The following is a 25,495-nucleotide window of genomic DNA, read 5'->3' on the forward strand; positions in this document are numbered from 1 at the left end:
AGGACTTTGATGTTGACATACTGCTGAATGGTGTTTTGTTACATGGGGGGGGCTAGCCCACATGAACGCAACCTCCCATGTTATGTTGGACAGTGCACGATGGCTAGAGAGCAGGCAGGCTAAAAGGAACTATATGATCAATCTGCTGTCTGCGTTGGCCTTGCAGCATTTATGGTGATAGGGCCTCTACTTCTTACGCTTTGCGGAGCAGCGCAGAACTGTTAACGTTTTGATCCCTGCGCGACAGAAATGAAGCGCCCCGCACTCTTGGCCTCACACGCCAGCAGTGAACATTGCAGGAAAACATAACGCTGTGCTGCATTTTTCAACGTTTTCTTTCATGTGCTGTGGTCAAATAATCAACACTTCTTCATATTGATTCAATGGATTGTGGTCAGTTAACCAATGGAATATGGTGTCAATATTATAAAAAAAATATATATATATTAGCAAATACAAATTCCAAGTGCTATAAACTATATCGTGATTTTCCATTAAGAAACGTTCAGTTTCTGTAAGCGTTCGAGGCCAAGGCTTCATTTCGGTAGCGCAGGAATCAACCCTCCGAGACTTGTCAAGGATCAAATCAAATCAAAGTTTATTTGTCACGTGCGTCGAGTACAACAGGTGAAATGCCTTACAGTGAAATGCTTACTTACCGGCTCTAACCAATAGTGCAAAAAAGGTACGTAATAGGTAAGTAAAGAAATAAAACAACAGTAAAAAGACAAGCTATACACAATAGTCTGTGTAGCCATTTGATTACCTGTTCAGGAGTCTTATGGCTTGGGGGTAAAAACTGTTGAGAAGCCTTTTTGTCCTAGACTTGGCACTCCGGTACCGCTTGCCATGCGTAGAGAGAACAGTATATGACTGGGGTGGCTAGGGTCTTTGACAATTTTTAGGGCCTTCCTCTGACACCGCCTGGTGTAGAGGTCCTGGATGGCAGGCAGCTTAGCCCCAGTGATGTACTGGGCCGTATGCACTACCCTCTTTTTAGTTTCCTGAGGGGGAAGAGGCTTTGTCGTGTCCTCTTCACGACTGTCTTGGTGTGTTTGGACCATTCTAGTTTGTTGTTGATGTGGAACATTATCTTCACACAAGATCAAGAAGACTGATTTGACGTGTATCAGATTGCATAGTAAATCTCAAATGATCAGAACAGGAGTTAAGAAGAGCATGGAACGCCTGGAGCTGTTTTGCATCACCCCTCCATAGAACAAAAATATCATTAATATACCATTTCCACATAATGATTTGAGGCAAGAAAACATTTTTGAGAGGATTGAAAATAGTGTTTCTCCATGTAACCCACATACAAATTAGCATAGTTAGGAGCCATGGGGGATCACATAGCAGTACCCTTCGTCTGAATAAAGAAATCATTTAGAAACATGAAATAGTTATGTGTGAGTACTATTTCAGACAATGTTATAATGCATGCACTGGAAGGTAGTTCATTAGGGTCACGTTGCAGAAGAAAATGTTCCATAGCTTCAATACCGCCCTCGTGTGGAAGATTTGTGTATAACGACTCAACATCAAAAGTAACACAAGGTATTTCTGAGTTTCTTGCACGCCCAATTTTTCAGTTTTTGATTTGTTAAAAAAGTTTGAAATATCCAATAAATGTCGTTCCACTTCATGATTGTGTCCCACTTGTTGTTGATTCTTCACAAAAAAATACAGTTTTATATCTTTATGTTTGAAGCCTGAAATGTGGCAAAAGGTCGCAAAGTTCAAGGGGGCCGAATACTTTCGCAAGGCACTGTATATCTAACTATCTCCCACATTTCAGGTTGGCAGCACAAGGAACCCAAACATGAGCTTCCATATACCTCACTTTCTCCCACATTTCAGGTTGGCAACACAAGGAACCCAAACATGAGCAAAATACGGTACTATTAATACATAAAGTATTACCCCTTTTTCCACAGCAACTATTCTCCTTTTTCTTTGATGTTTCAGAAAACTAGGACCAACAAGTAGCCAGCCTCTGACTTTATCAGAACGTTTCCATACTGGTATATAACTTCATCAATATAACACCAACCAACCTCTTTTGACCTTGGGGGGTTTATTTATTTAATGCATTATACTGCCATTTTACTATGATAACGCATAATAAATAAATATGGTACCATATGGTATTTCCAAATATTACACAATCCATGCTTCCTTCCCTCCTCCGTAACTTGGCTTGGAGTAACCACTGATATCGTAAGATTTACAGCAGATGTGTTATTTCAGTGATTAATAAAATGGAATGAGCAAGCAACCCTGAACCATAAGTGAGAGCACCAGCTGTTCAGGACGACTGCGCGATCACGCTCTCCGTAGCCAATGTGAGTAAGACCTTTAAACAGGTTAACATCAACAAGGCCCCAGGACCAGGATGCGTACTCGGAGCATGCACTGACCAGCTGGCAAGTGTCTTCATTGACATTTTTTATCTCTTACCCAGTCTGTAATACCTACATGTTACAAGCAGACCACCGTAGTCCCTGTGCCCAAGGATGCCAAGGTAACCTGCCTAAATGACGATCGCCCCATAACAGTCACATCTGTAGCCATGAAAAGCTTTGAAAGGCTTATCATGAATCACATCAACACCATCATCCCAGACACCCTGGACCCACTCCAATTTGCATACCGCCCCAATAGATCCACAGATGACGTAATCTCTATTGCACTCCATACTGCCCTTTCCCACTTGGACAAAAGGAACACCTACGTGAGAATGCTGTTCATTGACTACAGTTCATCATTCAACACCATAGTGCCCTCCAAGCTCATCACTAAGCTAAGGATCCAGGGACTGAAAACACTCCCTCTGCAACTGGATCCTGGTGAACACCTCTCTCTGCAACTGGATCTTGGTGAACACCTCTCTCTGCAACTGGATCCTGGTGAACACCTCTCTCTGCAACTGGATCTTGGTGAACACCTCTCTCTGCAACTGGATCCTGGTGAACACCTCTCTCTGCAACTGGATCCTGGTGAACACCTCTCTCTGCAACTGGATCTTGGTGAACACCTCTCTCTGCAACTGGATCCTGGTGAACACCTCTCTCTGCAACTGGATCTTGGTGAACACCTCTCTCTGCAACTGGATCCTGGTGAACACCTCTCTCTGCAACTGGATCCTGGTGAACACCTCTCTCTGCAACTGGATCTTGGTCTTCCCAACGGGACGTCCCCAGGTGGTGAGGGTAGGCAACAACACATCCACCACGTTGACCGTAGGGCATACGGCCCAGTACATCACTGGGGCAGAGCTCCCTGCCATCCAGGACCTCTATACCTCATTGTGTATCCATTACTACGTGTTTGACATCTCTATAATTTCTCTATTTTTCTTTCTCTCTGCATTGTGGGAAGGGCTCGTAAGTAAGCATTTCACTAATAGTCCATACCTGTTGTTGATGAAGCATGTGACAAATACAATTTGATTTGAAGGATGTTTTCATGTTGACAGTCATTATTAAAGACCACTAATATCACACACTGTTAAAAATCCTTTCTTAAACCCTCAAGTTCAACTTATCTGTATTGTCCCCATTGGGAGATATGTTGTGCAGTCAGGGTTCAACAATACAAAACGACAACATTAAAAACAGTGACAACCATACAACCAATGCACACAACATGAAACAATGACATTGATAGAAAGGAGCAATCATTGAGCAGAAGTGCAGCAATAAATCAACATTTAATTTAATGTGCAGATTCAGAAAGTTTATGGGCTGTGGGATACAATAGTTATTGTATCTGCTGCTATTGAGTTTGGGAAAAAACGACGACCTAAGGGGAGAAGTGCAACATGGTCAAGGAGGGGATGATCAGGGCAGTCTAGGATACTGTTAGCTCTCCTCACCACATGCTTTCTGAATGTCACCGAGAGCTGTGCCTGTTGCACCCTGATGACCTGGCTGGCCACCTTAACCACACTGTCCAACCTAAACAGTGTCATCACGGTCTTGATGACATTAAAAAGAGTTCATCGTTCTCAACAACATAAAAGCCGCTGCTGTCCCTTTATACAGATGGCATCTGTGTCCTCCTTAAACGTCAACTTGTTGTTCAGCACTGTTCCCAGGTACTTGTAGGTACTGACCAGCTCAATGTACTTTCTCATGACCACAGTGGGTGTGGGGTTCTGTGGCTGCCTTCTAAAGTCAATGTCTTTAGTTTGGGAGACATTCTGTTGGAGGAAGCAGTTTTCAAACCATGACAGGAAGTCATCTACCAGAGGCCCTTTCTCAGACTCTCCATCCTGTAGGAGACTGACGACGACAGAGTCATCTACCAGAGGCCCTTTCTCAGACTCTCCATCCTGTAGGAGACTGATGACGACAGAGTCATCTACCAGAGGCCCTTTCTCAGACTCTCCATCCTGTAGGAGACTGACGACGACAGAGTCATCTACCAGAGGCCCTTTCTCAGACTCTCCATCCTGTAGGAGACTGACGACAACAGAGTCATCTACCAGAGGCCCTTTCTTAGACTCTCCATCCTGTTGGAGACTGACGATGACAGTCATCTACCACAGGCCCTTTCTCAGACTCTCCATCCTGTAGGAGACTGACGATGACAGAGTCATCTACCACAGGCCCTTTCTCAGACTCTCCATCCTGTAGGAGACTGACGATGACAGAGTCATCAGCAAACTTGATGATGTGCCTATTTTCATATTGGCTACGACAGTCATTAGAGTATAGTATGTACAGGAGAGGAGAGAGCATGCAACCTTGTAGGGATCCGGTGGAGTAGGCAGAGTTACTTTGATCTGACGCCATTTACTCACGCTTGTTGGGACCAGTCTGGGCCTGGGACACAGAAGCACAAACTTTACAACCTGAGATGGTGGGTGGAGGAAGCCCAGCTAGCAATGAGGAATCAGCCCAGAAATGCCCTCTTCTGGGGGGCCGGAACTGATTGAATCGACCCGGATCTTACCAGAATCCCCCAGAAGGGGCCCGATGCTAATTTAAATAAATGTATACAAAATTACCGAATTTAGTCATTTTAAACATTACTATTCTACATTTTATGCATACAAATTATACCCATCCACCCCCCAAAAAATATGTAGGAGGAAACACTGTACACCTGATGACCGTGTCAGCGTGCATGCGCCTGGCCCACCACAGGAGTCGCTACAGGGCGACGGGACAAGGACATGGCGTCCGGCCAAACCCTCCCTTAACTCGGACGACGCTGGGCCAATTGTGCGGGTCACCCGGTCGCGGCCGGCACGGTTATCGAACTAGCATCTGTAACAACGCAGTTTGCACTGCGATGCAGTGCTTGTCAATTGCCTTGCACAAAGTATCAAAATACTAAAATACTACTTAAGCAGGACTTTAAATGTTTTATTTAAATGTTAATTGTATTTTTGATCACAGAAACAATAAAAAATATGGAAAAATAAATAAATAATGAAATGCTAATTATATAAAGCAGCCGTGTAATCATCTGCCAGAGTAGCCCCAATCGACACGAGACCCAAGTAATACATTTGGGACAGATAACTCTATTCGGAATCGGCCCGAGTGTAACGCTCAGCCGGAATCGGCCCAGATCCACCGTGCTACCTGGGAGACCTGTTAGAAAGGGAAATGCACGCCCTTAAACTAGCAAAGGTTAGCTAGCTGGATAGATCATTTTTTATTACTTACATTAAATTATCTGCTGTCAAGGGCAGAATAATATTCTCATAATTAACGATTCTATTATTTTAATTCAATAACTGATACAGCACTTAAAGCTTATTTGAGTGTGCAAAGTTAACTAGCTAGCTTGGTACTTAACTACCTGCTCTTCCAGCAACTATTTTTTCCCACGGTCAGTTTATCCAGGAGCGCTTTCTTCAACGACTTCAGATCCACTCCGATTTCTTTCTCTATTAAGTCAACAAGGTAGACGGGGAGTGCTCCATCACCCAATCCTGTTTCGGAGTCTTCATAATTTGTTGATATAGGGCTTTGTAGATCAGATTCATCACTTTGGCCGTTTTGCTGCTCTGCAGAGGGCGCCGCCATCTTTCTTCTGTGTCTCTTCAACGTCAACAGCACGCAGATGTAAACACAGCACCGAACACAGCCGTCACCGTCTATACACCCCCTCTAGTGGTGACAGTTAGTATTACGCGGCCTGTCACGGGTAAACACTTGGGACATTTCCAACTATAACACAATCCACGCTTCCTTCCCTCCTCCATTCATTGGCTTCGAGTAACCAGTGATATCATGGGCCGCCTTAGGCAGTGGTGATAGCTTCAGACAATTTACCGTTGATGTGTTATTTCAGTGATTACTAAAGGGAATTAGGAAGGATGTTTTCAAAACAAGACCCTCTTCAGTGTTGAGTGTCATGTTGACAATCAAGACCTCACAGGAAACAACTGGACATACTGTATGTGCTCAGTTACGTAGTTGTTGAACTAATCTGTTACCCAGAAAGGAACAGTTACTCTCCAGCATTTCAAACCTACTGTAAAATAAGTATGCCCACCTATCCTCGTTGGTTGGCCCTCGCTTCATACTCGTCGCCAAACCCACTGGCTACAGGTTATCTACTAGTCTCTGCTAGGTAAAGCCACGCCTTATCTCAGCTCACAGGTCACCATAGCAGCACCCACTCGTAGCACTCGCTCCAGCAAGTATGTCTCACTGGTCACCCCAAAAGCCAATTCTTCCTTTGGTCGTCTTTCCTTCCAGTTCTCTGCTGCCAATGACTGGAACGAACTGCAAAAATCTCTGAAGCTGGAGACTCATATCTCCCTCACCTGCTTTAAGCACCAGCTGTCAGAGCAGCTTACAGATCACTGCACCTGTACATAGCCCATCTGTAAACAGCCCATCTATCTACCTACCTCATCCCCATACTGTATTTATTTATTTATCTTGCTCCTTTGCATCCCAGTATCTCTACTTGCACATTCATCTTCTGCACATCTACCATTCCAGTGTTTAATTGCTATATTGTAATTACTTCACCACCATGGCCTATTTATTGCCTTAACTCCCTTATCTTACCTCACCTCATTTGCACTCACTGTATATATACTTTTTCTTTTCTTTTGTTCTACTGTATTATTGACTATGTTTTGTTTATTCCATGTGTAACTCTGTGTTGTTGTATGTGTCGAATTTCTATGCTTTATCTTGGCCAGGTCGCAGTTGCAAATGAGAACTTGTTCTCAACTAGCCTACCTGGTTAAATGAAGGTGAAATGAAATAAATAAAAAATCAAATCCTTAATTTGTACATCCTTTTCCGGTGAATGGGGAATATTCTTGAGTCTGTTCCATTACTATCATATGCTTGAGTCTGTTCCATTGCTATCATATGCTTGAGTCTGTTCCATTGCTATCATATGTTTGAGTCTGTTTCATTGCTATCATATGCTTGAATCTGTTTCATTGCTATCATATGCTTGAGTCTATTCCATTGCTATCATATGCTTGAGTCTGTTCCATTGCTATCATATGCTTGAGTCTGTTCCATTGCTATCATATGCTTGAGTCTGTTCCATTGCTATCATATGCTTGAATCTGTTTCATTGCTATCATATGCTTGGGTCTGTTCCGTTACTATCATATGCTTGAGTCTGTTCCGTTACTGTCATATGTTTGAGTCTGTTTCATTGCTATCATATGCTTGAGTCTGTTCCATTGCTATCATATGCTTGTGTCTGTTCCATTGCTATCATATGCTTGGGTCTGTTCCGTTACTATCATATGCTTTATCTTGGCCAGGTCGCAGTTGCAAATGAGAACTTGTTCTCAACTAGCCTACCTGGTTAAATGAAGGTGAAATGAAATAAATAAAAAATCAAATCCTTAATTTGTACATCCTTTTCCGGTGAATGGGGAATATTCTTGAGTCTGTTCCATTACTATCATATGCTTGAGTCTGTTCCATTACTATCTTCCTCTGTACAAAATGTGCTCCAGATGTTTTGCGGGGTTGCATTGACATTGACATTGCTTAACACTTGGCCCTTCTCTGGATTCCTAGAGACCCAATGGGGCTGCTTCTCAAAAAGCACTCTATTCCCTATATAGTGCACTACTTTTTGACCAGGGCCTATTGAACACTAGGGAATAGGGTGCCATTTTGGACGCAAGTGGTGAGGTCATAGTTGTCCAGAAATGGCTGATTATGTGATTTCATGTTCACTCAGGCCTCCTTGCTCTGGACTGGACCTCTGGATTCACACAGTAGATGCTTTGTTCTGCCAAGACAACCGATAGGAGGGCAGACAATAAACAGATCAATATTTACAATGTTGTTTGTGCTCCACTGGTTGCCGTTTACTCAGGGCAACTGGCCATACATCTTACTGCTGTGGTTGCACATCTCTCTCTAACTTCCGGGAGAGCCCATTTAAAGAAAGTACAAGTCAAGTTCATGGGGCGTTGCGTTCATGCGGGCTAGCCCCTCCCATAACACAAAACACCATTCAGCAGCATGTCAACACACTCTCATGTTGAGAAGAAGAAGAAACAGTTAAAGGAATCGGACAATCTTTTTTCTGGACATAAAGATCTTGGGCTTCAGCAAGACCAACTCTGAAGTGAACTGCTTATCCAAACTGTTGTTTTTATTATAACCAAATATAGAAATGGGAAGAATACATATCTGCGTAAAACGGACGTTCATTTTCGTCAGTGTCTTGATCTGTGTAAGTGATCGTATTCGAGTAGATAAACCCGTTTTTTTTATAGCAGCATGTCGCCAATTACGACTGTCTTTAATAATATGTTTTTTAATACGACATTATTTGTTTACATTATTGCTGGTTATTTTTGTAACTTCAACGCAAGCAGTGAGAGTTGCAGTTTACACGGGACGGAATAAAGAGTGGTGCCGCTTTCATCAACAATAATGAGCCGATTGTTTTATAGTGCAGTATCAAGACAAGCACTAAAATTAAACTGAAATGTTGTATTTAATGTTGCAATTGGGCTGCTGGGCTTTAATCTTTCACCGGAACACGTTTTTTAGCTTTGGTTTGTGGGTGTGTTCAGCTTACTTATTTATTTTTCGGCCTTTTAATTTGGCCCCTATTTGTTTATTAACTGCTAAATATCTTACATTTTTTAGTTATGTTTATTCTCAGCTTCAAATAGACCTACTGACCTTAGTTATCACGTATTTGTCAGAATATTAGGATAGTCAATAACTGATATTCGATTTTTATAACCAGCCGACTAAGTAAATATTTCAGCTATTCATTTCTTAATCATGTATAATTTCTTAGTCTATTTATAAATAAGGTATAATATATGTAAATACAATTTACTGTCTGCTTACAAACCATTTGTAGATGGCGTTGGTCAAATGCATTATTGAAGTTATGCAGAAATGGATCCCTCAACTCCTCTGAAACAAATGACTGTATCAACCTTTACTGTGCATTATCAGTAGAATTCTCAGAATAATACCCTGTACATTGTAATGATTGTATCAACCTTTACTGTGCATTATCAGTAGAATTCTCAGAATAATACCCTGTACATTGTAATGATTGTATCAACCTTTACTGTGCATTATCAGTATAATTCCCAGTATAATACCCTGTACATTGTAATGATTGTATCAACCTTTACTGTGCATTACCAGTAGAATTCTCAGTATAATACACTGTACATTGTAATGATTGTATCAACCTTTACTGTGCATTATCAGTAGAATTCCCAGTATAATACCCTGTACATTGTAATGATTGTATCAACCTTTACTGTGCATTATCAGTAGAATTCTCAGAATAATACCCTGTACATTGTAATGATTGTATCAACCTTTACTGTGCATTATCAGTAGAATTCCCAGTATAATACCCTGTACATTGTAATGATTGTATCAACCTTTACTGTGCATTATCAGTAGAATTCCCAGTATAATACCCTGTACATTGTAATGATTGTATCAACCTTTACTGTGCATTATCAGTAGAATTCCCAGTATAATACGCTGTACATTGTAATGATTGTATCAACCTTTACTGTACATTATCAGTATAATTCCAGTATAATACCCTGTACATTGTAATGACGGTATCAACCTTTACTGTGCATTATCAGTAGCATTCTCAGAATAATACCCTGTACATTGTAATGATTGTATCAACCTTTACTGTGCATTATCAGTAGAATTCTCAGAAAAATACCCTGTACATTGTAATGACTGTATCAACCTTTACTGTGCATTATCAGTAGAATTCTCAGAATAATACCCTGTACATTGTAATGATTGTATCAACCTTTACTGTGCATTATCAGTAGAATTCCCAGTATAATACCCTGTACATTGTAATGACTGTATCAACCTTTACTGTGCATTATCAGTAGAATTCCCAGTATAATACCCTGTACATTGTAATGATTGTATCAACCTTTACTGTGCATTATCAGTAGAATTCCCAGTATAATACCCTTTACATTGTAATGACTGTATCAACTTTTACAGTGCATTATCAGTAGAATTCCCAGTATAATACCCTGTACATTGTAATGATTGTATCAACCTTTACTGTGCATTATCAGTAGAATTCCCAGTATAATACCCTGTACATTGTAATGGCTGTATCAACCTTTACTGTGCATTATCAGTAGAATTCCCAGTATAATACCCTGTACATTGTAATGATTGTATCAACCTTTACTGTGCATTATCAGTAGAATTCCCAGTATAATACCCTGTACATTGTAATGATTGTATCATGTGTTGTATTCTCTTCAGATCATCAGCACCCTCTTGCTGGCCATCACATTATTTGGACATGGGTACTTCCACCAATCAGAAGAAGTAATTCTGTTTTTTTTATAGCTCCTATTACATTTACTAATTATATCATATTGATTTCATTATAATAATGCTGTGTCCATCTAGCTTGGTCCCAGATCTGTTTGTGCTGTCTTTCCAACTGTTTAGCATGACAACAACCATAGGAGTTGGCTATAGAGCATAAACAGATCTGAGACCAGGCTAGAATCCAGCAGTATCATTGTAATATTATGATTATAAACCCACAGTTGCCATTTCATTAATTTGGCTTGTCTTCCTATGCACAGATAGAGGATATTCTGCCTGGGATAGTAGTTATGTATGTCCTAGAAGCAGCAACCCTGGTCCTGTCAATCTTTGGTGTCTATGGCGCTCGGAAGGAGAAGAAATGGGCTGTGGTTCTGGTAAGCCTGCCGAGACCTGTCTCAAAGTGTTAGCCTGATCCCAGATCTGTTTGTTTGTCTTGGATAATTATCATAAGAGTTCGTTAGACAGCACAAACAGATCTGGGATCTGGCTACCGACTTGACTTCTCTGCTGCAAACTGTTCCTTTCTGATAGGTAATGGCATGCCATACAACTCAACTGAAACCAGTCAACACTTTCCCCATGACATGTTTCCCAAAAAGCGTGATAAGTTTGAATGAACCTTTAGTATTGATTTTGCTTGACAACTCCAATATGTGTGTGTAGTTTTCTGTAGGTATGTCACTGGCCAGCCTATACCTGTTTGTGGAGTGCGTGAACGCATATCATTCCAAACACGAGGTACAGTAGTCTATATATATATATATATACACACACAGGTAACTGCCAAAATAATGGAAAACACCAACATAAAGTGGTTTAATAGGGCGTTGGGGCACCACGAGCCTGAACAGCTTTACTGCACCTTGTCATAGATTCTACAAGTGTCTAGAAGTCTATTGGAGTGATGCGAGACCATTCTTTCACAATAAATTCCATGATTTGGTGTTTTGTTGATGGAAAACGCTGTCTCAGAAGCTGCTTCAGAATATCACATAAGTGTTCAATTGGGATTGAGATCTGGTGACTGAGACAGCAATGGCCTATTTATTTATTTATTTATTTTATTTTACCTTTATTCAACCAGGTAGGCTAGTTGAGAACAAGTTCTCATTTGCAACTGCGACCTGGCAAAAATAAAGCATAGCAGTGTGAACAGACAACACAGAGTTACACATGGAGTAAACAATTAACAAGTCAATAACACAGTAGAAAAAAAAGAGAGTCCATATACATTGTGTGCAAAAGGCATGAGGAGGTAGGCGAATAATTACAATTTTGCAGATTAACACTGGAGTGATAAATGATCAGATGGTCATGTACAGGTAGAGATATTGGTGTGCAAAAGAGCAGAAAAGTAAATAAATAAAAACAGTATGGGGATGAGGTAGGTAAAATTGGGTGGGCTATTTACCGATAGACTATGTACAGCTGCAGTGATCGGTTAGCTGCTCAGATAGCAGATGTTTGAAGTTGGTGAGGGAGATAAAAGTCTCCAACTTCAGCGATTTTTGCAATTCGTTCCAGTCACAGGCAGCAGAGAACTGGAACGAAAGGCGGCCAAATGAGGTGTTGGCTTTAGGGATGATCAGTGAGATACACTTGCTGGAGCCCGTGCTAAGGGTGGGTGTTGCCATCGTGACCAGTGAGCTGAGATAAGGCGGAGCTTTACCTAGCATGGACTTGTAGATGACCTGGAGCCAGTGGGTCTGGCGACGAATATGTAGCGAGGGCCAGCCGACTAGAGCATACAGGTCGCAGTGGTGGGTGGTATAAGGTGCTTTAGTAACAAAACGGATGGCATTGTGATAAACTGCATCCAGTTTGCTGAGAAGAGTGTTGGAAGCTATTTTGTAGATGACATCGCCGAAGTCGAGGATCGGTAGGATAGTCCGTTTTACTAGGGTAAGTTTGGCGGCGTGAGTGAAGGAGGCTTTCTTGCAGAATAGAAAGCCAACTCTAGATTTGATTTTAGATTGGAGATGTTTGATATGAGTTTGGAAGGAGAGTTTACAGTCTAGCCAGACACCTAGGTACTTATAGATGTCCACATATTCAAGGTCGGAACCATCCAGGGTGGTGATGCTAGTCGGGCCTGCAGGTGCAGGCAGCGAACGGTTGAAAAGCATGCATTTGGTTTTACTAGCGTTTAAGAGCAGTTGGAGGACACGGAATGAGTGTTGTATGGCATTGAAGCTCGTTTGGAGGTTAGATAGCACAGTGTTCAAGGACGGGCCGGAAGTATACAGAATGGTGTCGTCTGCGTAGAGGTGGATCAGGGAATCGCCCGCAGCAAGAGCAACATCATTGATATATACAGAGAAAAGAGTCGGCCCGAGAATTTAACCCTGTGGCACCCCCATAGAGAATGCCAGAGGACCGGACAGCATGCCCTCCGATTTGACACACTGAACTCTGTCTGCAAAGTAGTTGGTGAACCAGGCAAGGCAGTCATCAGAAAAACCGAGGCTACTGAGTCTGCCGATAAGAATATGGTGATTGACAGAGTCGAAAGCCTTGGCAAGGTCGATGAAGGCGGCTGCACAGTACTGTCTTTTATCGATGGCGGTTATGATATCGTTTAGTACCTTGAGCGTGGCTGAGGTGCACCCGTGACCGGCTCGGAAACCAGATTGCACAGCGGAGAAGGTACGGTGGGATTCGAGATGGTCAGTGACCTGTTTGTTGACTTGGCTTTCGAAGACCTTAGATAGGCAGGGCAGGATGGATATAGGTCTGTAACAGTTTGGGTCCAGGGCGTCTCCCCCTTTGAAGAGGGGGATGACTGCGGCAGCTTTCCAATCCTTGGGGATCTCAGACGATATGAAAGAGAGGTTGAACAGGCTGGTAATAGGGGTTGCGACAATGGCGACGGATAGTTTCAGAAATAGAGGGTCCAGATTGTCTAGCCCAGCTGATTTGTACGGGTCCAGGTTTTGCAGCTCTTTCAGAACATCTGCTATCTGGATTTGGGTAAAGGAGAACCTGGAGAGGCTTGGGCGAGTAGCTGCGGGGGGGGGGGGGGGGGCGGAGCTGTTGGCCGAGGTTGTAGTAGCCAGGAGGAAGGCATGGCCAGCCGTTGAGAAATGCTTGTTGAAGTTTTCGATAATCATGGATTTATCGGTGGTGACCGTGTTACCTAGCCTCAGTGCAGTGGGCAGCTGGGAGGAGGTGCTCTTGTTCTCCATGGACTTCACAGTGTCCCAGAACTTTTTGGAGTTGGAGCTACAGGATGCACATTTCTGCCTGAAGAAGCTGGCCTTAGCTTTCCTGACTGACAGCGTGTATTGGTTCCTGACTTCCCTGAACAGTTGCATATCGCGGGGACTATTCGATGCTATTGCAGTCCGCCACAGGATGTTTTTGTGCTGGTCGAGGGCAGTCAGGTCTGGAGTGAACCAAGGGCTATATCTGTTCTTAGTTCTGCATTTTTTGAACGGAGCATGCTTATCTAAAATGGTGAGGAAGCTACTTTTAAAGAATGACCAGGCATCCTCAACTGACGGGATGAGGTCAATGTCCTTCCAGGATACCCGGGCCAGGTCGATTAGAAAGGCCTGCTCACAGAAGTGTTTTAGGGAGCGTTTGACAGTGATGAGGGGTGGTCGTTTGACTGTGGCTCCGTAGCGGATACAGGCAATGAGGCATGATCGCTGAGATCCTGGTTGAAGACAGCGGAGGTGTATTTGGAGGGCCAGTTGGTCAGGATGACGTCTATGAGGGTGCCCTTGTTTACAGATTTAGGGTTGTACCTGGTGGGTTCCTTGATGATTTGTGTGAGATTGAGGGCATCTAGCTTAGATTGTAGGACTGCCGGGGTGTTAAGCATATCCCAGTTTAGGTCACCTAACAGAACAAACTCTGAAGCTAGATGGGGGGGCGATCAATTCACAAATGATGTCCAGGGCACAGCTGGGAGCTGAGGGGGGTCGGTAGCAGGCGGCAACAGTGAGAGACTTATTTCTGGAGAGAGTATTTTTTTAAATTAGTAGTTCGAACTGTTTGGGTATGGACCTGGAAAGTATGACATTACTTTGCAGGCTATCTCTGCAGTAGACTGCAACTCCTCCCCCCTTGGCAGTTCTATCTTGACGAAAAATGTTATAGTTGGGTATGGAAATCTTTTTGGTGGCCTTCCTGAGCCAGGATTCAGACATGGCAAGGACATCAGGGTTAGCAGAGTGTGCTAAAGCAGTGAGTAAAACAAACTTAGGGAGGAGGCTTCTGATGTTGACATGCATGAAACCAAGGCTTTTCGATCACAAAAGTCAACAAATGAGGGTGCCTGGGGACATGCAGGGCCTGGGTTTACCTCCACATCACCCGCGGAACAGAGGAGGAGTAGTATGAGGGTGCGGCTAAAGGCTATCAAAACTAGTCGCCTAGAGCGTTGGGGACAAAGAATAAAAGGAGCAGACTTCTGGGCATGGTAGAATATATTCAGGGCATAATGCGCAGACAGGGGTATGGTGGGGTGCGGGGTACAGCGGAGGTAAGCCCAGGCAGTAATGATGATAAGAGAGGTTGTATCTCTGGACATGCTGGTTGTAATGGGTGAGGTCACCGCATGTGTGGGAGGTGGGACAAAGGAGGTATTAGGGGTATGAAGAGTGGAACTAGGGGCTCCATTGTAAACTATGGTTTTACATCGATCGTTTTCATGCTCATCAAACCATTCAGTGAACACTCATACCCTTTGGATGGCAGCATATCATCCTTTTTTATTTGACCTTTTTTAACCTTTATTTAACTAGGCAAGTCAGTTAAGAACACATTCTTATTTACAATGACGGCCTACTTGTAAAGCCCCCTTGGTCAAACACTCCCCTAACCCAGACAACGCTGGGCCAATGGGACTCCCGATCACGGCCGGTTATGATACAGCCCGGGATCGAACCCGGGTCTGTGGTGATCCCCCTAGCACTGCGATGCAGTGCCTTAGACCGCTGCACCACTCGGGAGCCCTAGCCATGGGGAAGTAGCCATGGTAGCCAAAATCATTTTCATACTGTACATGACCCAAAGCATGATGGGATATTAATTGCTTAATTAACTCAGGAACCACACCTGTGTGGAAGCACCTGCTTTTAATATACTCCATGTCCCTCATTTACTCAGGGGTTTCCATTAGTTTTGGCAGTTACCTGTTTATATCTTCATTTTCTAATTCAACCTTGAGACAATGTTTGTTTGCTGTTCTGGTGAAAAGATATTTGAGAAGTTATTGTATGATGGTGCAATGCATCTGATTCTTGATAATTCAATGTACTGTATCTGCCCATTTCAAATTTCCAAGCTGATTATAGGTTTCAGCTGTGACTATAACACTGAATGTTAACTTGATTCATTTCAAGATGGAGGAGTTAACCAGAGAGGAACATCTAGCGATGATGCCTCTGAGTGGAGCGAAACAAACTGATATAGAAACGATATACAACATACAGACTAACGTAAGTCACCTTCATTTAATGCTTCTTATTGTCTCTGCTTGTGCCAATTCAATGTGCCAATTCAAATTCCCAGAGTGCCAATTCAATGTATGTGTGTCTTTAGGGACGGTTTTCCATATTATGTAAACCAAGGCCTGGACTAAAAACACTTTCATTGGAGATTTCTCCATGGAGGTTTCTCCAGGCCTTAACTATATATGGTAATTGTTTGCCTAATTGCCTAATTGTTTTTAAAATGTCTGTTGTGCTGTTTCCTTCACTTTCAGTTAAAATGCTGTGGGCTCGTACAAGGCTACCAAGACTGGGGCACAGACATCCCCCTCTCCTGTCTCTGTTCTGATGAGGACTCAACAGACTTTAAATGTGTGAGTCTGCTGTGTTAAATAAGTTAACTTGTTGTTGTTGTTGGTGATGTTGTTGTGTGTATGCTGAGGAGGATCTGATTCAGTGTGTCAGTCTGTGTTAAATAAATCTATGTCTTTTGGTAAGAGCAATACATTTTTTATTCTATTATCTTTAAAATGTGTTTTTAAAACCAAAATAAAAAAAGAGACGATAAAGGACAGTGACAAGACGACCATAAATAAACTGAGGAAGATGTACATGACAATACTCTAAAAGACCAACAAATACGATAGAACACATTTGGACCAGACACATAATGGATGCCAAGCTGCAGCCTAGTAAGAAATCATGCAGCTAAAGTAAAGCACTGTTTTAAACCATCTCACATTCTATTTCAGGTTGCTCCTGGTAACAATACAAGATTTGTTATTCACTATCCCAACAGTGATATGTCTGAGGATGATGACCACAAGGGATTCATGGATGAACACATGCTGGTATATAAAGAGGTAAAAACATGCCATTCCACTACACCAGGGATGGGCAACTGGCGGCCATTTTGAAGGCCCTCAGATCAACTAGCCCATGTCAGATAATATTTTTTAGATGGCTAAATTAGGTTAGCAGACAGTTATCTAAACCTGTTATCGTGGTCAAATTACTACCCATGGGGCCCTCATTGATGTGGTTAGTCAGTCTCACTATGATGTCATATTAAAAACGGCATACATTTCTCACCACCCCATGGAAAAAATTTGTAGAATTGCAGGAAATTATCTGCAAAAGAGCTCATTTTCCTCTGCCCCATGGCAAAATGTGTAGAATTGCAGCGAACTTGCTTTAAAACGGCAACATTTTCTCTACACCCCAAGTTAAAATGCGCAGAATTACACAATTTTTTAAATGTATCTGCTGTCAAGAGGGTGCAACTAAACTGTTTTGCTCGTAATTTTGCTCAAAGTGTTTTGCTGGCAGCTGTGTATCCACTAGAATGTCATAATTCTAGTTGGCTCTATAGAGATGACTTGTACAGTACTCATTGATACAATAAACTGATGTTTGTTTAAGTTCTGATATAATACAGAGCTGTATACTCTTGTTTTTCACACAAAATGACAAACTCTTAATTGTTCATTTTCAGCCATGTCTTCCCATCCTGATCTCTGTCGAGAGCTATGCAATCAGCCTGGGAATAGGAACATTAGTAGCACTGACAGCATTATGGGTATGCATTTCTAATATATTTCTGTACTATTTAACTAGGGCCGAGCCTTGCCATTCTGCCTCCATAGGCAAGACCAAAAAATACCAACCCCGCAAAACTAGAATAGTCCCGTAAGCAAAATGGCGTCTAAAAGACAGATGAATGAAAGTTGAAGATGTGTATTTTACACATGTTGAAGATGTGTATTTTACACATGTTAAAATCATGCACATTGTTGGTTCTGAATTAAAGTTGAAAATAAGTCATTTATAGAAATCTATGTTTGGGCCAAATCAAGGCTGGTCCAGACCGGACAGAATCTGAACCAAACATGATTGGTTCAGATTTGGTCCGGACCAAAACAAGTGTCTGGATGTGGAAATCAAGGCCGGTCCTGAACTGCTGCAAATAAAGTTGTATAAAAGGTGTCACCTGAAGCCTACAGTTTGGCCTGAAATTGAATTTTATGAATGCCCATCTACAGTGCATTCGGAAAGTATTCAGACCCCTAATCTTTTTCCCCCCAAAATTACGTTACAGCATTATTCTAAAATGGATCTGGTCCATTCAAGGTCCCCAAGGACACAATGGCATCCATCATTCTTAAATGGAAGAAGTGTGGAACCACCAAGACTCTTCCTAGAGCCGCCCGGCCAAACTGAGTAATTGGGGGAGAAGGGCTCAGGTCAGGGAAGTGACCAAGAACACAATGGTCACTCTGACAGACCTCCAGAGTTCCTCTGTGGAAATGGGAGAACCTTCCAGAAGGATAACCATCTGCAGCACTTCACCAATCAGGCCTTTATGATAGAGTGGCCAGACTTCCGTTTGGAGTTTGCCAAAAGGCATCTAAAGGACTCTTACCATGAGAAACAAGATTATCTGGTCTGATGAAATCAAGATTGAACTCTATGGCCTGAATGCCAAGCATCACGTCTGGAGGAAACCTGGCATCATCCCTACGGTGAAGCATGGCAGTGGCAGCATCATGCTGTGGGGATGTTTTTCAGTCCAGGGACTGAGAGACTAGTCAGGATCGAGGGAAAGATGAACGGAGCAAATTGCACAGGGATCCTTGATGAAAATCTGCTCCAGAGCCCTCAGGATCTCAGACTGGGGCGAAGGTTCAGCTTCCAACAGGACAACGAGCCTAAGCACATAGCCAAGACAACGTAGGAGTGGCTTTGGGACAAGTCTCTGAATGTCCTCGAGGGGCCCAGTGAGAGCCCAGACTTGAACCCGATCTAACATCTCTGGAGAGACCTGAAAATAGCTGTACAGCGCTATCCAACCTGACAGAGCTTGAGAGGATCTGCAGAGAAGAATGGGAGAAACTCCCCAAATATTGTAGTGTTATATCCAAGAAGACTTGAGACTGTAATTACTGCCAAAGGTGCTTCAACAATGTACTGAGTAAAGGGTCTGGATACCTATGGAAATGTGTTCATTCAGTTTTTTATTTTTTTTAAATTAAGAACATTTTCCCCCAAAAAATGATGCGTTGTCATTATGGGATATTGTGTGTAGATTGATGAGGGGAAAAAAACAATTTAATACTTTTTTTGAATAAGGCTGTAACATAACATTTTGAAAAAGTCCAAGGGTGTGAATACTCTCTGAATGCATCGTATGTGGTAAGCCTACCGTTTTGTAAAACACATAAAAACGACATCCGAACAGGACCAAAAAAAGACATCTAAAATATGTCGTCTCGGGCTTACTGGGGTGTGGGGTGTAGCTTACCATGTCGCCCGCAATGGAATTGTATGAATGCCCATCCATGTGGTAGGCCCACCTTTGGAAAACAGGCCGTTACATTGGCTTTATTAGTCCTGATTCCTGTGACTAATCAATTTGGCAATTTAAGCCCTGAATATCAGCTACCCAACTTTATCAGGAGTTCTCAGGAGCCCATTGTCAATATTTTAGTTTTCACTGTGATCAGCTTGTCAAAAATGGACAGATACAAACCTGAAACCACTGATCTTGACAACGGGATGAAACTCCTGGACAACAGCTGTGATTATTCATTTCACTTTGACCTGTCCTGTTTTTAGGATATGTTTGTTATAATGACAGCAAATTTTCTATTTGATTGACCTCCGTTTTAGGTCAGGCTATTTGATTGACCTCCGTTTAGGTTAGGCTATTTGATTGACCTCCGTTTTAGGTTAGGCTATTTGATTGACCTCCGTTTTAGGTTAGGCTATTTGATTGACCTCCGTTTTAGGTTAGGCTATTTGATTGACCTCCGTTTAGGTCAGGCTATTTGATTGACCTCCGTTTAGGTCAGGCTATTTGATTGACCTCCGTTTAGGTCAGGCTATTTGATTGGAAAAAGCTGCATGATGTAAAAAGTATGTCTCATTACATTTTATCTCCAGCCTGTAGGCTACAGAAAAGGTCTTTCTTACATATCCTAAATCTACTAAATCTTATTTATGTTAGATCATTTTTTGCCGGTATGTTGGTTGAGTTGATCAGAGATGCGTCTCTCCAACTGCACCCTGGGGGATGGACAAGCAGATCATTTAGCACCTTTGACAATGTGGGGACTGCTTATCAAAGGGTGACATCAGCGCTCACATAAAAAGCCCATATGCCACTGGTTGAGAGATTGTTTTGGGGCAGAATTATGTGAGGTTCTATGTGTTGTTGTTGGAGGTGGGTCTTAGCAGTTTAGCTCAGAAAATGCCGCCCTCGTCAATCAGTATTTAACCTTTCCAGGGTTGCAGTCAATTCAGTTTTTTTCAATTCAGTCAATTGAAATTCAATGCACAAATTGAAAATTGTCCATAGTTTTTTATGTGGATTTTTCAATTCAGGAAGTGAATTTCAATTGACTCTACCTGAATTTAAAACTTAATTGAACCAAACGCTGTTCCATACTCTTTTTTTTTTAGCATAGGTTTTGAGTGTAGGCCTATTAGACTGAACCATCATCTCTTACACTCAGCATCTGGTCACCTGCTCCGTCAATCCTGACTGAACCGTTACTGTGTGTCTGGTCCTCAGGATGTTGGAGTTGTCCTGGCCATCACAATACTCTGCCAGATGAGAAGAAAGGTTGATGTGCCACCTGTGATCTTCACCTTTCAACCACCTCAATACAGAGAGCTGTGTGACACAGCAGAGAGTGTCTGAAATGAAATGGTCCTCTTATGAAGGATACTCAATGCACTAGTCTGAGTGCCAGTCTGTTTGTGCCATCATGACAACTCCTGTCACTCATTTGTGTCAAGCCAAACATGACAATGGGTGACAAAGAGTTGGCTTGGCAATGACAGCAATGGAGTTGTCATTGGCCAGACCACAAACATATCTGGGATCAGGCTAGCAATGCATCCATATTATGTACATACTCATAACACACATGAAAGGACAACTCAGGACATTATTAGACATTAGACATCTCTACTGTGTTGTCCAAAGTATTACTGTTCAACTGATTATCCATCTGACTGCCAGAGTCTTCTTATTGGCTGTCAAAGGTTCTGTAAAACCTGTGGTTTGTTTTTCTGTTGTAAATAATTGGTAACCATTTAACCATTGTAGTGCCTCAGTGTTGGTTACAGTGTCTTGAATAAAGGGACAAGCATATTTTAACATTATGGTCCTTTTATTCAACAACCAACATCTCTTAAAAATATTCCTCTTTTCCTCCTGTTCTCTCCTCTCATCCTCCTCTCTTCCTCTTTTCCTCCTGTTCTCTCCTCTCATCCTCCTCTCTCTTCCTCTTTTCATCCTGTGCTCTCCTCTCATCCTCATCTCTCTTCTTCTTTTCCTCCTGTTCTCTCCTCTCATCCTCATCTCTCTTCTTCTTTTCCTCCTGTTCTCTCCTCTCATCCTCCTCTCTTCCTCTTTTCATCATGTTCTCTCCTTTCATCCTCCTGTCTTTCACACTCCCTCAGCTCTTTCTCTCTCCTCTTCTGTTCTGCCTTCTCTGTCTTTGTCTCTGCTTCCTTTCTCTTTCTTCCCACTGAATACAGTCTGACACAGGGGGAAAAGTTGATTAAAACAATGAAAACGTAATGAAGGACTCTAAACTGTATGATATTAGACCAGTGGTTGTAGCCCGGGTACCAGTCTGTTTAGCTATCATTCCACTCCTTGCCACTCCTTGTCATGCTAAACATTTGGCATGTGACACGGAGTACAAGGGGTGGAATGTTCACTCAACAGACTGGCACCCAGGCTACTGTAGTACATACTCAAAATATCATTTTACGTTCATTCAATAAACTACTTTGTTCTATTTGCCTTTGTGGCAGAAGTTTCCTTGGCAACGTGCTGCGATGCTGTGGTTCCATTGTCATGGCTCCCCAAATGTCCTGCATTTTACTGTAAAATCACAGGAGAGCAGTAGATATTAACTCATCAAGTTAGTTAGATGCACACATCCTAGAGAGAGGGGCCTAGCCTGTCATGTGTTTGGCATGACAAGCAGAGGCATGATGGCACAAACAGACTGGTTCCCAGGCTAAGAAGGGCCCCTGATACTTCTACAGATACTTCTATCAGTAGCATTTCATCTGTCTACAAACCCTAACTCTAACCCTAATCCTTATTTTAAACCTTTCCCTAACCGAACTTTAGCAAGCAGTTGCTATGAACAGATAGTTTGTTTGTTATCCCCTGTTTTTCACAGCAGGAAAACATTTAAATTATGATGTGGATTATAATTAATGGAAATTTTTTGTAGGGGTTGGTACATTTTTCATTAGGGCAAATCAAGTCTGACATTTTAAGTGGAAATTACAAACTTTAGAATACTTTTTTAAACCTTGAATACACTACAAGTCTGCATTTTCTGATGTGCAGGAAAATTCTCATCAACAACAGGATGATCAAATTAAGATCCGTCATCTGTTTGAGGATCTGAAGAGCATCTACAGATGGACTATCCAATAACCTAGATTAAGAAGAGTCTTTACTACTGGTGCATGGTTATGTTTCCATTGCTTTTCATGTCCTGCAAGTCAATGATGGTATTAAGCACGTCAATAGTCTCTCTCAGATGCATGTTCTCTTCCTTAATTGCATTTCTCTCAGTGCTCCACCCCCTCTTTCCTCCTCTCCCTCCTGTCCCACTCTCTGCTCCTCCAGGTCCATGACCCACTCTTCTCTCTTCTTGTTCTTCTCCTCCATCTTCTCCAGTTCTCTCCCTCCCTCTAGATCCAGGAGTTTGCTGAGTGACTCGATCTCCCCCTGCACTGCCTTGCTCTCCTCTTTTATCCACTCTCTGTCCTCTATCTCTTTCTTTTACAATTAATTTATCATCTTTCTCACGCTCCTAAACCTCACCATTGCCCCCAACATACTTTCCTGACGGTCCTCCAGCTGTAGCTGGTCCTCCAGCGTATCTCTCTCTGTGGCTGTTCCACTCTAACCAAAGCTTCTTCTGGTTAACTCTGTTATCCTCTAAATCTATCACCTTCTTTTTCTTCTCCTGGTTATCTCTCTGTGCATGTTTTTTTTCTCTCCTTCTCCAGCTCCAGCTCTACCTCCTCCTTCTCAGCTCTCTCCATCGCCACTGTGCACTGTTTCTCTCTCTCTTCCTTCCCTTCTGCTCTCTCCATCTCCACATGCACTGTTTCTCTCTCTCTCTTCCTTCCCTTCTGCCCTCTCCATCTCCACATGCACTGTTTCTCTCTCCTTCTCCAGCTCTACCTCCTCCTCCTTCTCAGCTCTCTCCATCGCCACTGTGCACTGTTTCTCTATCTCTTCCTTCCCTTCTGCCCTCTCCATCTCCACATGCACTGTTTCTCTCTCCTTCTCCAGCTCTACCTCCTCCTTCTTCTCAGCTCTCTCCATCTCCACATGCACTGTTTCTCTCTCTCTCTCTTCCTTCCCTTCTGCCCTCTCCATCTCCACATGCACCTTTTCTCTCTATCCTTCTCCAGCTCTACCTCCTCCTTCTTCTCAGCTCTCTCCATCTCCACATGCACTGTTTCTCTCTCTCTTCCTTCCCTTCTGCCCTCTCCATCTCCACATGCACTGTTTCTCTCTCTCTTCCTTCCCTTCTGCTCTCTCCATCTCCACATGCACTGTTTCTCTCTCTCTTCCTTCCCTTCTGCTCTCTCCATCTCCACATGCACCTTTTCTCTCTATCCTTCTCCCAGCTCTACCTCCTCCTTCTTCTCAGCTCTCTCCATCTCCACATGCACTGTTTCTCTCTCTCTTCTTTCCCTTCTGCCCTCTCCATCTCCACATGCACTGTTTCTCTCTCTTCCTTCCCTTCTGCTCTCTCCATCTCCACATGCACTGTTTCTCTCTCTCTTCCTTCCCTTCTGCCCTCTCCATCTCCACATGCACTGTTTCTCTCTCTTCCTTCCCTTCTGCTCTCTCCATCTCCACATGCACTGTTTCTCTCTCTCTTCCTTCCCTTCTGCCCTCTCCATCTCCACATGCACTGTTTCTCTCTCTCTTCCTTCCCTTCTGCCCTCTCCATCTCCACATGCACTGTTTCTCTCTCTCTTCCTTCCCTTCTGCTCTCTCCATCTCCACATGCACTGTTTCTCTCTCTCTTCCTTCCCTTCTGCTCTCTCCATCTCCACATGCACCTTTTCTCTCTATCCTTCTCTAGCTCTACCTCCTCCTTCTCTTCTCTTGTCCTCCTCAACTCTGCCTCTAACAACCTTCTCTCTCTCCATCTTAATTAGATGCCCTTCCAACTCCCCATCTTGCTTCAGATGTACCTTCTTCTCTCTGTCTCTCCGTCTCTCAGACTGCCTTATCTCTGCACTCCATTCTTCCTTTTCTCTTCCTGATTCTCTGTCTCTTTCTGTATCACAGATCTTATTGGATCACACTCCCTCGCTGCTTGTCTTGCCTGGTCTACTGCAAGCTCCAGTCTTTCTTTCTCATCCAGTTCCCCTCTATTTATTCTCCTCTTCATCCATCTGTTCCCTCTTCCCTCTTCTTCTGAAAGTCATTTTCTTCTCCTTTTAACTTTTCTTTCATTTTATTTTGATGTTTTCTTTTCCCCCGAAACTCTTTCCTTTTCTCCCCCTGGAGATCAACACTCGTCATCTCGTACTCTCTGTCACTGTCCCCAAGACTCTGCAAAGGTAGCCAAGCCATTGCTCCACCAATCCACAAGCCGGAGTTATGTTGTGGTGGAGAATGTTTTGATTGAAGTGTTCTGGAAGATGCTAGTCATTTGAATAGAATGTTTAATTCAAAACAACTGCTTTACAGTTCTGAGTTCCAACATTGAATAGAATGTGAGGCAGAGTTTCCATAAGTACTGAAAGTTGTTTTTCTCACAGTTAAAGACAATAATGATAACATGATATATAATTATAATACATCAAAACGGTCTTTCTGTTTTAGCATCTATTTTGGTATCTATTTAATTTGGAAAGTGTTTAAACAAAATATTTTTAACAAATTGTATCCAGGTTTTGAGAGCAATGTCAATGAGAACTGAAACACTACATTTCCCACAATACCACAGGTCACGTGACGATTAGCAGGTAGGGCGGGATTAAATTGGTAGAAAGAGACGGAAAAACCTAATGAGGGCGGGAAGGCAACAGGTGGATGGAGGAAGAGAAAGTAACATCCACTAACAAAGACAATCTGGAGGAGAAAGAAGGCAGCTCTTTTGACAGTGTAAAGGAGACTCAATCTGTTTCTTATTCTGTGTGGAGAGAGTGCTTACTCTGTTC

General features: G+C 42.7%; 1 protein-coding gene across 2 annotated transcripts; it reads left to right on the top strand.

The window, feature by feature from the left end:
• The first annotated feature begins 8,392 nt into the window (after window positions 1-8,392).
• Window positions 8,393-22,077, top strand: LOC139392623 (tetraspanin-8-like). Of its 2 annotated transcripts, XM_071140730.1 has the most exons (9): window positions 8,393-8,691; window positions 10,752-10,817; window positions 11,084-11,200; window positions 11,490-11,564; window positions 16,178-16,273; window positions 16,540-16,638; window positions 17,017-17,127; window positions 17,760-17,843; window positions 20,838-22,077. In XM_071140730.1, the coding sequence occupies exons 1-9, from the start codon at window positions 8,632-8,634 to the stop codon at window positions 20,964-20,966; spliced, it is 837 nt and encodes a 278-aa protein (XP_070996831.1). In that variant the 5' UTR covers window positions 8,393-8,631; the 3' UTR covers window positions 20,967-22,077. The 2 variants fall into 2 exon arrangements, with proteins under 2 accessions (XP_070996831.1, XP_070996832.1); XM_071140731.1 differs by lacking the exon at window positions 17,760-17,843.
• Window positions 22,078-25,495: the final 3,418 nt, after the last annotated feature.

Source organism: Oncorhynchus clarkii, chromosome 33 (assembly GCF_045791955.1).
Source record: "Oncorhynchus clarkii lewisi isolate Uvic-CL-2024 chromosome 33, UVic_Ocla_1.0, whole genome shotgun sequence".
NCBI classification, from domain to species: Eukaryota; Metazoa; Chordata; class Actinopteri; order Salmoniformes; family Salmonidae; genus Oncorhynchus; species Oncorhynchus clarkii.